At 46.6% G+C, this 12,594-nt stretch overlaps 2 protein-coding genes across 2 annotated transcripts in view; both read left to right on the forward strand.

Annotated features, from left to right (window-relative positions):
- The window catches only part of CCBE1 (collagen and calcium binding EGF domains 1), a 106,822-nt gene extending 101,860 nt beyond the window's left edge, over nt 1–4,962 (forward strand). The window contains exon 11 of the mRNA XM_082075745.1: nt 1,009–4,962. Coding sequence (XP_081931871.1) covers nt 1,009–1,242 — 234 coding nt within the window. The 3' untranslated portion in view covers nt 1,243–4,962. The remainder of the gene's footprint in view (nt 1–1,008) is intronic.
- Nucleotides 4,963–7,191: 2,229 nt separating this feature from the next.
- On the forward strand, nt 7,192–9,022 carry MRPL17 (mitochondrial ribosomal protein L17). The gene is made up of 3 exons (XM_082074992.1): nt 7,192–7,635; nt 8,316–8,384; nt 8,462–9,022. Exons 1-3 carry the CDS (start codon nt 7,462–7,464, stop codon nt 8,732–8,734), a joined length of 516 nt encoding a protein of 171 aa, XP_081931118.1. The 5' UTR covers nt 7,192–7,461; the 3' UTR covers nt 8,735–9,022.
- Nucleotides 9,023–12,594: the final 3,572 nt, after the last annotated feature.

The raw sequence follows: 12,594 nt of genomic DNA on the forward strand, positions 1-12,594 counted from the left end.
AACAACAAACACAACAAACAAAACCTCTTCTTTGCATGCACAGAAAATGTTGGAAATAAAGCAGTTCCCTGTTTTCACCCAAGTTTTTTTGCCTATACGCCTCCTCCCTTGCTGGGTGTTGACACTGAGGCAGTAAGTGCCCCTCTGCCCCATGACAGTGGTGGGACAAGCTGAGAAGGCAGAGCATGAGGTCCCACACACTGTACAGTTCAGCCACCACTCCTGGTGGGAGCTGGATCCCTGGAACCTTTAAAAATCCTGCCCCTCATCTCCCTCGGGGATCTGGGAAGCTATAGGCTTTGAGCAAGTCATCAGGAAAAGGATGAGTATTTACAATCTGTTTTCAGATGACATTGTTAAAAAAATTATCTCTTGTGGTGTTTTCTCATTAGTGGAATTGATTTTTTAAAAGTGTGGCCAGCAGGGTGCCCTCAGTATTAAAAAAGTGTACTTTACTGTGTGAAGTTGGCTAAAAATAAATTATGGTTTTCTGAAATCAGATAAAACTAGATGGATAATCTCTGCTTTGTAATTGCCACTATATTTAGTGACGGACAGGAGCAGGGTTACCATAATAAAAAAAACCAAACCTCCAAATATCAGCATTCTTGAGATTTTTTTTTTAGATAAATAATTATTGATTGATTAGTCATTCTAATAATGTAATTTCTATCAATTTAATAAGAAGAAACACAGAGAACCAACATTTATCTCTTCTATTCCCATGAGGTAAGAAGGTACTCTTAGGAGGGAGATAGATCAAAAGAATTGTTAAGCAACAAAACAGCTAAGCATCTTGTAAATACAGGCTCTGTCTGCAAAAACATTCGCCTCATTTTTAAAATTGTTTCTTCAGCAGCTTGATTCAAAAAGAGATGTTTAACTTTTGGCAACTGATATGAAGCAGTATTTTACCAAGTTACCCCTGCAAGAGTAATTATATCAGCCTGTTTGAAAAGTGTAGGAGCAAAGTGGATTATTACTAACGACCATGCCTTGTGACTGCAGGGCCCACCAGGCTCATTTGATTTCCTGTTGCTGATGATGGCAGACATCAGAAATGACATCGCTGAGCTGCAAGAGAGAGTGTTTGGACACAGGACTCATTCATCAACAGAGGAATTTCCATTACCTCAGGAATTTACAAACTATCATGATACAGTAGATTTTGGATCTGGAGAAGAATACAAACCACGGGCAGCACCCAGAGACTCCAGGATACAGAAGGCAGCCCATCCTTAGCTACGTCTACTGAAAAATAGAGCCCCTTTAGAGTTCTTCAATATAAAAATGCACTGACAATGTAAAATATGTTTTTCCCCCGTTTTCTCTCTGCTTTTCCCCAATCATGCTGCCTGTACTGTAGCTTTCCTTCTTCATGGTAGCCTCCTTGCAGCAATTCCATACTGTCAAGCCTGCACTGTGCATTGTACCCAGACTATCAAGAAAACCTTTTTAGCATGTAATACAATTAAGGCATGCTCTAGCTAATGGCACAGACCACAACATTTCATCTGCCTACCTTGCATTCTATGTCCAGTACGCAAATTTTGCCAGGGGTAGAGGCATGGCTGAACATCATCCCTGAACGATATCAACAGTGAAAACGTTGGTCCACAGTTACTTCATACATGTAAATGTATTACACAACTGAACTCAAGTCTCCAGCTACTGTCCCCAGGCTTAGGACAGTGTGAAAAGTGGATCCCTCTTTCACAGCAGGGGCCAGCTGTAAGCGAAACATCTGCTATTATGTCCCACCGTGGCAGAAAAAAAGAAAAAAAAATACAGCCAAGCAGTGATACAAGGGTGCTGCTTCTTGATCTGGAAATTATTTGGTTTTGTATTGCTAGAGTATTGTTCAAAGAGAGTGGAAAACATGCGTTTGTCCTAAACTAACTAACTTCCCTTACCATTCTCCCACTGCGCACTGTAGGGGCCAGTTCCCTTCCTCAACCGATTCATGCTGAAACATTACACAAAGACGAGCAAGAGAAATGGGGATATATAAAGCAGGAAAACAAAACATAAGTGCATCAACTAGGCTCACTGGCAAGCACAAAATCAATCCCAGCCTTGCAGAAAGAGTTGGATTCTGACCTTCGGTAGGTGTAGGTATTCCCTGGCGAAATGCTGAAATCCACGTGAAACTCAGACCAGAGAGAGGCGAAGAGCTTCCATTTGTTTTGTTCCTCTGCTGTATGAGCAACCTAAATGGCATTCACAGAATGGAAACACAGAGTTGCAGCGTATTTGGCTGGGTATATGAGGAGTATGAGTAGGTGCAGGAGTGCACATGACAAAACATTTTAACTGGTACGAGGTTGGTGAGGTGCTCCACATGGGGATCCTATATTTGTGATGGGGGATAAAAGGGAGTGACTTTTTTTACACTGGAAAATTGGATGCACAAGTTAGACCATACCTCATGGATGATGTACGTTAACAATTCTTTTGGCTACGGCAGCTGCTGAGGACTTTCCCACGCTTATAAGATAAAGGAGTATATTAAGGACAAAACTTCAATGTTGTATCTGTGTAGCTGCTATTTCTAGAGTATATTTAGTCATGCCCATGTTTCAAATGCAAAGAAAAACTTCTTATTTTGCCACGTATTTCAGGGCTTGCATGTTAGAATAAATACAGGTAAAAATATGAGCAGGCCCTTTTCAGATAACCTGTAAATGTTTGGATTCCCTTCCACATTCCCTGGGCCAAAAGTTAGTTGGTATAATCCCTACACCACCAGAACAGGTCATGTTGTGTAAACAGCTGGCTGTCTAGACCTTTTGTGCCTTTTATGCATTATGTTAACAGGATGTGTTAATTCCTGTAATTGTTTCCCTGCTCCTTGCTGTCATTATGCCACAAGCAAGGGCATGAGCTTTAAGAACATTAACATTCTGTATTCCTCTTCACGTTATATGTATATCAATATTTACAAAGCAATGACTAAGTCATGGGGATAGCGTCGAAAAAATGATAGTGGTCTCCCTCTGTGGTCTTTGGGCCTCTCCTCTGGAAGGAGATCCCCCAGCAGCTCCAGATCCAAGTAGTCTTGTGAGCCAGGTAATAAGGAAATCACTGAGATCTGGAGAAGGAACTTGTGGCCAAAAGAGGGATGGTCTTATAGGCAGCAGGCTGAAAGAAACCTCTAAGACAGCATGAATTGAGGCATTTCTATCTTATTTTTCTTCATTTCAAGCAGGCAACTAGGTCTAAGTAACATCCATCGTGAATATGCAATTTTAAGTAAACTTGTTAAATGTCAAATGTTGTATTTGTAACTCTTGCAAATCATGGAACTCTTGCATATGTTTAGCACCACGCCCCATCACCTGCTGGATCAGGTTGATTCCCCGTTAGAGAATTAGTAGCTGCAGGTTTTCTGACCATCAAATACTGAATAATGAGTTAGATGAGTCGCTTCCTACAGACCACCTATTGCCCCCCTGCCCACAAGATGTCTTCTAGTATAGGCACTTATTTTAGTTCTAAGCTTTGCTCTTCCAAGTGTAGACAACTACCAAACAAGAAGTCCATACAGTTTGACCATCAAATTCAGGGGCAAGTGACAATTTACCCTGCTGTGCGTGAGTATCCAGGGAAGAGAAGCTCTGAGACTGGACCAGAAAAGCAAATAAAATATATGCCTCACAAGCTGTCCTACAGAGTCACAAACATAAAATATGGCATATGTTTATGTGCCTTTCTGAATGGAAACATCAATAACTTCCCTTTCTGGAGTCTGCATCCCTGGTTTTCATAGCCTAGAGCTGGTTTTCCAACAGATGTGCTTAAGCCATAAAAAAGGTGAAGGAAAGTGTTCCTTGGGCTTGTCCTCGTGCTTCACCCTCCTCTTTGCAGACTCCCTTGCCCTAAAGCTGTTGTCTGAGTCCCAACAGCAAGGAGGGGACACTGTGGCAAAGACATCCGGCACAGAGAGCCCCTCCGAGTGTGGCTGGTGGGGAAGGTTGAGGTTTCTGTCTGCACCCAGCAAAGATCTTTGCATGGACCCTCCTCTGTTTACTTCTGATTAATTGTATTATGACATTCATAACACATTGTATCAGAAATGTTTCATTAAGAGTTCTGGATAAACACAGACACTCAGATACAGAAGTGACATTTTCTCCAGCACACCCAAAGTTTTAAAAAGCCAGACCAGATGAATAATTTCCACTTATAAGCTTAATTACTGGAAAGCCAGGGAAGCCATTACCTTGTAAATTATTTATTACTATGTGGCCCTCAAAATAACACCCCCTCAAGAATCCAAAATAAGAATGTAGAAACATCTACACTCCTGTCTAGTTTCATTACTAAGCTCATGCACATGACAAGTTTTTTCATATAAATACTATGTATAATTTTATTAGAAAGAAATATTATTTTGATGTTAAGACATCAAGTTATAAGCAGAAGTATAATACAGAGTTTGTTATTTTATTAATATTAGAAATATATTTAATGGAAACATTTGCAAGAGTGTGTAGTAAAAATGCTGATAGTTAATGGGTTTAACAAAATCACAAAGCTTGGAAAATATTTTCTTTCAACACTGTGCCAAGTACATACAGGATTAGTCTTTCTTGCAAAGCTGGAATGCTGACACAGAGTAATTCCTATATAGTCAGTCTAAATCAGGAAAAGGAGAGGAAAATTTATTACAAATGGAATTAAGGTATCGCCTGGAGTTATTGTTGGCATCATAGCTTTAGTAATCCTCTTCCTAGAAGTATTTCAAGAGTTAATACACTAAGCCGAAGAGGAGTAACAAAAGATGGGGATGCGGTCCAAAAATTTGTTAATTACACATTAAAATCCGTATGTTTGTTCCTATTACACATTCCAGTAACTATACTGTTCACTTTATTTATATAAGTATAAGAAATACAAAATTGTGTATAAGATGATTGTGATTTTATGATGTATTCATAATAACAAAGATATTTTTTCTTACACTGTTGGTAGCTGCTTTTATTACACATCCTTACTCTGAAATACAGAAACGTTGGCTGCAAAAGACAAGTAGCAGGAAACCTCCTTATGCTGCCTTTTAGCATTTTTCTCACAGCTGAATTATACACACTGCCAGGAGGGCTGTGGGGGCACCACCTCTTGCTAAATAGGGGGGATTTCTGCCTTTGCAGAAATAAGGCAGGACCCACCTCCACTATTTGGATGGCGGCTCCAGTGACTGGTGGGGACTATATGGGGCTGGCTCCAGCAGCCTCACCCCGTCCTGTCGGCGAATGGAGCTTCTCTGCAGCCCAGGGATGCGATACAGGGATCCAAGGCTCCTCTGGCATCCCAGCGCTGGTAATTGGGGTGTCACAGAGGCACCCCAAAAGTCAATTTAGACAGAAAACAAGTTCCAAACCAGACTTTATTCTAGCTGTAAAAAGTATAGCAAATAAACTGACCAGAAACAGGATTTATACAAACTATTTAGTACTCTGACAACATAAAACACAGATTCAGATACCAGTTTAAGATTATTGAGGTAGGACGACATAAAAATAATGAGGATCCACAGCATGCACGCGTTCACTCACAAGAAACAAAACTAGAAGCCTCTCACTCAAGGGTACCCAGAATAAATAATCACTTGCCTGGGTTAGGCGAGGGCTCACTCAAGGGTTTATCTAGCAGTGAAAGACAATTGCTCACGAAATTGGGAGGTGTGATGCCCTCAATCCTGGGAAGTCTCCTTAGACAGCATCCCAGTGTTATAAATGAAGACAAGTTTCTAAGCCAATTAATCAATTTTATTGAGCAAGCGAATTTAAAGCAAGCAAGTAATTAGGCAAAACAGCGCTGGGTGACTGGGGGCAGCTTGGTTCCGCCACCGGGCACACCGTCCAGTCTTCGTGGGTGCTTATATACGTTTTTACACGTGTTCATGCATTGGTTGATGCTGTTCGCGGGCTTCCAGTGGCTCTCCGGATTGGTGGAAGGTGTTGCTATGGGAGAATTTGCTGTGGAAAATGTTGCCTTTTGAGCCACTTGGATGTCGCTGGTTTCTGGCTTGAAAAAGCTGAGTCACTGGGGGGGGGTGCTTGTCCTCTGCACCCCCACAGTGGGTGCACCTGAAGCCTCCAAACATCCCCCACACTGGCCACAGGCATCCAGCGCTCAGTGGCGCCTCGGCACTCCTTTCTCCTAATGGCCCTGGTCAGGGTGCTCTGGGGCCAAACAAAAGAAGCTGTTAGCCTTAAGTACCAGAAAAAGAAGGAGATGGGCCCACTCCTTACAAACTGAAGAGGGGGAAGGAGAAAGAGGGGGGGTTGCACCAAGGCATTCAGGCCTTGGTTTTAACTGTCACTACAAAGTTCTACAAAACAGAATCAAACTTGTATAAACACAGTTACTGCTTACAACAATATGCATAATATAACACAACATACATAATACAACTGAGTTCCACTTGATTTGATCAACAATAACAATTTTGATCATTTACTTATTACACCAGTCTAAGGGGAGGGTTCCAGTTCACAGACCCGCTGCTATAAGAAGACCACGCCAAGGGGGTCCTTTCTTGCTTGGTCAGATCTGCCTGTGGGCATTACAACATGGTCCAGAATGTTCTCTGGGCACCTCCTTTGTTGAGGTCCCTGTCAACTGACGGACGGTCCGACCCCTCCTGACCCTCAGCCGGGGGGAGCTGAAGTCCCCCCGCCCCCGCGGTGGGGAGGATGTGACCGTCAGCACCACCTTTAACTGTGTGAGTGGGGACAGGCACAGTGGGCACAAAGGTGCTGAAGGGCCATCAACTGCCCTATTGAAGGCTCCGGATCTCATCAGGGGATTTGCAACGACCCCATGGGGAAATAAAAGGGAACAAAGTAAAGCCTCTGGCAGGCCTCTCCTGCCCTTGGCGGCTGCCTGAGCTCCTCCCGCAGGAGCAGCTGTGAAGAGGGTGTCCCACCAACGCGCCCCCGCTGCGCTGAGGAGCACCAGGGCGGCTACTTTCTTTCCACCGCTCAGAGCGCACCCTGCCTGCCCGCCTCCGCGGCCTATCCCCGGGACAGGGCGGTAACACAGAGCCCCACGGCGGCGGGAGATGGCGGCCGGTGTTGCCGGGGCTCGGAACTACAACTCCCAGCATGCCGCGCGGCCCCACCGCGCCCAGGAGCCCCCGCGCAGGCGAGCCCGCTCCTGTGCGCCTGCGCACTGGGGCGTCACTGCCTGTGGCGAGCAACCGCCTTGGGGGCAGGGGACGCGTTCGGCCATTCGTGCCGGGCCGGATCCGGCTCCCTTGTCCCGTTCGAACCTCTCGGCACGCTGCTCCGGCCTCCCGGCGGCAGCCCCTGCCCCGCTCTCTGCAGCCGCCGTGCGTCGTGCCGGCTGGCGGGAGCGAACTGCCGCTCCCGGCGTGCCGCGCGGCGCGCGGGGGCTGCCGGGAGGCGCGTCCCATGGTGCCCCGCGGCGGCGGCGGGGCGGGCGGGCGGCGCGATGCGGCTGTCGGTGGCGGCAGCGATCTCGCACGGGCGCGTGCACCGGCGGCTGGGGCTGGGCCCGCGCTCGCGCCTCGACCTGCTGCGCAACCTGGTGACGGCGCTGGTGCGACATGAGCGCATCGAGGCGACCTGGGCCCGCGCCGACGAGATGCGGGGCTACGCCGAGCGGGTGAGCGACCGCCGGGCCTGGGCGGGGGCGGGCAGCGGGCACCCAGCCAACCTGACGGCTCTGAGGAAGGGGATTTTTACACTGAGGGTGCTGACACACTGGCACAGGTTGCCTGGAGAGGTGATAGATGCCCCATCCCTGGAGGCATTCAAGGCCAGGCTTGAAGGGGCCCTGAGCAACTTGCTCTGGAGTGGAGCATCTCCCTGATGAGGAAAGGCTGAGGGGCTCTTTAGTTTGGAGGAGACTGAGGGGTGACCTTATTGATGTTTATAAATATGTAAAGGGTGAGTGTCAGGAGGATGGAGCCAGGCTCTTCTGGGTGACAGCCAATGGTCAGACAAGGGGTAATGGGTATAAACTGGAACACAGGAGGTTCCACTTAAATTTGAGAAGAAACTTCTTCACAGTGAGGGTGACAGAGCCTGGAACAGGCTGCCCAGGGAGGTTGTGGAGTCTCCTTATCTGGAGACATTCAAGCCTGCCTGGACATGTTCCTGTGTAACCTTATCTGGGTGTCCCTGCTCTGGCAGGGGGTTGGACTAGGTGATCTTTCGAGGTCCCTTCCGATCCCTAACATTGTGTGATTCTGTGTGAAGATGTCCCTGCTCATTGCAGGTTTGAACTGGATGACCTTTGAAGGTCACTTCCAACCCAAACTGTTCTGTGATTCCTCCCTGCAGCTCATCGAGTACGCCAAGCTGGGGGACACCAATGAGCGCGCAATGCGCATGGCGAATTTCTGGCTGACGGTAAGTACACCCCCAGCTCCCCCCCACCAAATCCCTTGTTGCCTCCTCGTGCTGGAGCTGAATGTGCTGCCCCGCAGGAGAAGGACCTCATCCACAAGCTGTTCAAGGTGCTGGCACCCCGGTTCCAGCCCCACCCGGGCAGCTACACCCGCCTGCTGCAGATCCCCAACCGGGATAGCTTTGACCGCGCCAAGATGGCGGTCATTGAGCTGAAGGGGAACCCTTTCCCGCCACTCATCCGCCCGCAGCGTGACACTGAGAAGACACTGCTCAACCAGCTCCTGAAGGGCTACCGGGAAGACATGCAGCAAGCGGCAGCCCCGCGGGCCCCAGACGGCACCCCTGTCTAGGCAGCCCCCTCTGCCCTGAGGGAGGCCCCGTGTGTGCACAGGGACAGGGCTTGGTCTGAGCTCCCCATGAACACCCCAGCTTGTTTCTGTCCTGCAGCACAGAAGTGGAAGGTGTCCCAGGAGGTCTGAAGGTTAATTACTAACCTTGAGCTGCCATGACACGGGCACAAGCTCAAGGCTTACTTGCTTTTTCCTGTGGTTTGAATAGAGACTCAGCAAGAGAAGGAAATCAAGCTGGGAGCCCTAATGGTTGATATTCTCTGTGTAAATAAACTGTTCAGAAAGTGAGTTTGCTTTTATTTGGATTATATTCCTGTGCATGAGTTAGTAACTTATTTTAGAAAAGACTGGGTTTGTTACAGCTTCTAGTCCAACAGCCCTACTCTCTGGAGCAGTGTTTTCACTGTAACATAGCTACAGTGTTTTCTAGGATCATAGAATGTCCTGATTTGGAAGGAACCCACAAAGATCACCAAGTCCAGCTCCTGTCTCTGCATATGACAAGCCCACAGTTCACACCGTGTGTCTGAGGGCATTGTCCAGTCTCTTCTTGAACACTGTCAGGCTTGGGACTGTGACACCTTGGGGAGCCTGTTCCAGTGCTCCACCACCCTCTGGGTAAAGAACCTTTTCCTAATGTCCAGCCTAAACCTTCCCTGGCACATCTTCCTGCCATTCCCTCAGGTTCCGTCATTGGTCACTAAAGAGTTCAGTGCCTGTTCCTCCTCCCCTTGTGAGGAAGCTGTAGACCACAATGAGATCTCCCCTCAGACTCCTCCAGGCTGAAAAAGTGATGTTAGCCACTCCTCATACAGCTTTTTCAGTAACTCCCAGAACAATCTTCTCCATGATTTTGCCAGGCACAGATGTGAGGCTGACAGGACTCCAGTTGCCAGGGTCATCCCTGCCAGTGTGCAGCCTTTCAGGGCAGGAAATTCCATGAAAAAAATCAGGTTAGTTTTGCTGTTCCAGAAGTGCTGAATGCAAATAGGATGGCAGCACTGAGATAAGTCTTAAAAGAGGCAGTACCAAAGGGACTTGTGTTAAGGAAGCAATGTGGCAACATGGGCATGAATAATCGTTCTCTACTAAGAGCTTGGTAGACATCTCACCCTGTGCTGTATTATAGCAAGACCCTATTAGAACAAGAAGGGATAATAGCAGAACTTTTTCAGAGAGTGATACAACTACTCAGAGGTATGAAACTTAAATTGCTGGTTTTGTCTTTGCTAGTACTGGAAAGTCCTAGCTGTAGCTTCAGAGTGAAAAAAACAAAAACAAAACACTAAACCAGTTGAACTCCTTCTTCCCTAGTTTCACAAAGTTAAAACAAATGAGTCATACTATGTAGTGAATTAGCTGTATGGAAATTAAAAAAAAAAACAAAACCCCAACCAACTAATCCACAACACACACATGCACACATACAAAAAACCAACCAAACAACAACAACAAAAACCATTGTTAACTTAAAATTTGGTAGTTCTCTCTTCAGGACACTTACTTCACACAGTACCCATTCTGTTTTAATCATAGAATCACAGAATTGTTTTGGTTGGAAAATACATTTAAGATTATCATGTCCAACCATTAGCTTCACACTGCTAAGACCAACACTAAACCATGTCCCTAAGCACCACAGCTACACATCTTTTAAACCTTTCCAGATGTGGTGACTGAACCGTTTCCCTGGGCAGCCTCTTCCAGTGCCTGACAACCCTTTCTGGGAAAGAATTTTTGCTAATATCCAATTTAAACCTCCACTGGCACAACTTGAGGCCATTTCCTCTCATCCTACCACTTGTTTTTGGGGAGAAGAGACCAACACCCTCCATGCTACAACCTCCTTTCAGGGTGTTGTAGAGAGAGCCATGTCGTCTCCCCTCAGCCTCCTTTTCTCTAGGCTAAACAGCCCCACTTCCCTCAGCTGCTCCTCATCAGACTTGTGCTCCAGACCCTTCACCAGCTTCATTGCCCTTCTCTGAACTCTCTCCAGAAACTCAATGACTTTCTTGTAATGAGGGACCCAACACAGAACACAGAATTTGAGGTGCAGCCTCACCAGTGCTGAGTACAGGGGAACAATCACTGCCCTGGTCCTGCTGGCCACACCATTCCTGATACAAGCCAGGATGCTGTTGGCCTTCTTGGCCACCTGGGCACACACTGGCTCATGTTCAGCCGCCTGTCATTCAACACCCCCAGATCCCTCTCTGCCAGGCAATTTTCCAGCCATTCTTCCCCGAGCCTGTAGTGCTGCCTGGGGTTGTTGTGACCCAAGTGCAGGATCCAGCCCTTGGCCTTGTTGAACCTCATACAATTGGCCTCAGCCCAATGATCCAGTCTGTCCAGATCCCTGTGTAGAGCCTTCCTACCCTTGAGCAGATCAACACTCCCACACAACTTGGTATGATCTGCAAACTTACTGAGAGTGCACTCAATCCCCTCATCTAGATAATTTATAAAGATGTTAAACAGAACTGGCCCCAGTACTGATCCCTGGGGAAGACCACTCATGACTGGCCACCAACTGGATTTGACTCTGTTCACCACAATTCTTTGGGCCAGGCCATCCAGCCAGTTTTTCACCCAGCAAAGAATACACCCATCCAGGCCATGAGCTGCCAGCTTCTCCAGGAGAATGCTGTGGGATACGGTGTAAAGGGCTCTACTCAAGTCCAGGTAGACACCATCCACAGCCTTTCCCGCATCCACTAAGCAGGTTATCTTGTATAGAAGGAGATCAGGTTGGTCAAGCAGGACCTGCCTTTCACAAACCCATGCTGACTGGACCTGATTGCTTGGTTGTCCCATACGTGCTGTGAGACGGCACTCAGGATGATCTGTTGCACAACCTTCCCTGGCACCAAGGTCAGGCTGACAGGCCTGTAATTCCCCAGATCCTCCTTCTGGCCCTTCTTGTAGATGGGCACCACATTTGCCACCTTCAGTTGACTGGGACCTCCCCAGTCAGCCAGGACTGCTGATAAATGATGTAAAGTGGCTTGGTCATCACATCTGCCAGCTCCATTAGTACCTTTGGATAGATCCCATGCAGTCCCATAGACTTGTGAATGTATTCCAGTTAGAAAATAAAGAAATGTGGCACTACGTAAGAAAGAAGAAAAAAAAACAAACTACTAAAAAGTCAGTGTTCAGACAGGCCTTAATCTTTTTGTTTCTAATGACCTTGAAATTGACATAATATCTTGTTCAAACAGATGTTTCTCCCTCTGAACATATGAACCAAACCGCTATTGCTGTAGAGCTTCCACATTATTAAATGGTGATGTTAAGGCTTTAATGTTAAATGCTCAAGAATACCACCTGATCTATATTTCTTCTTAAACTGGTCTTTCACCCTATTAAACTGAACTCTAGTGCATTACCAGTGATTGATGACCCAGAACACTGACTGAAGCCCTCTGGAGATTTTCACTGAGCTTCAGCAGCAGAGGTGCTGCCCGAGATTTTCACTGGAGCATTTCAAAGCGATCAGGCTACGCATTCCTTGAAGGCCAAGGCATGCGCTGTTTCACCTGCATAATCTCTTAGGATTCAGAATAGAAATGTGAGAGCTGTTTCATAAACACATATTTATGTTACCTACCAGTTTATTTCAGATAATTCAGCAGATTAACTGTTCTGTGAGACTGATGAGAAAGTGAGAGGCAGGATTTTAAGCACGTCCCTTGATCTGCCCACTGTCACTTTCTTAACAGAGAAGGGACAGTAACTGTCAAACTATTTTTGTAGAAAACTCAAGGATATGAATGGTTAATATATGTCAAGGCAGAAAAATGACTGTGGCCCTGTAATACTAGCTAAAAACACATTGCTATGACCATTAGTCCAAAACA

The sequence above is a fragment of the Streptopelia decaocto genome, assembly GCF_964273445.1.
Source record: "Streptopelia decaocto genome assembly, chromosome: Z".
Classification (NCBI taxonomy): Eukaryota; Metazoa; Chordata; class Aves; order Columbiformes; family Columbidae; genus Streptopelia; species Streptopelia decaocto.

Excerpts from the sequence above, each read along its gene's own strand:
- MRPL17 (XM_082074992.1), top strand. The coding sequence starts at position 7,462 with ATGCGGCTGTCGGTGGCGGCAGCGATCTCGCACGGGCGCGTGCACCGG. Across the intron at positions 7,636-8,315 it reads TGCGGGGCTACGCCGAGCGG|CTCATCGAGTACGCCAAGCT; the intron begins GTGAGCGACCGC and ends TCCTCCCTGCAG. Across the intron at positions 8,385-8,461 it reads TGGCGAATTTCTGGCTGACG|GAGAAGGACCTCATCCACAA; the intron begins GTAAGTACACCC and ends GCTGCCCCGCAG.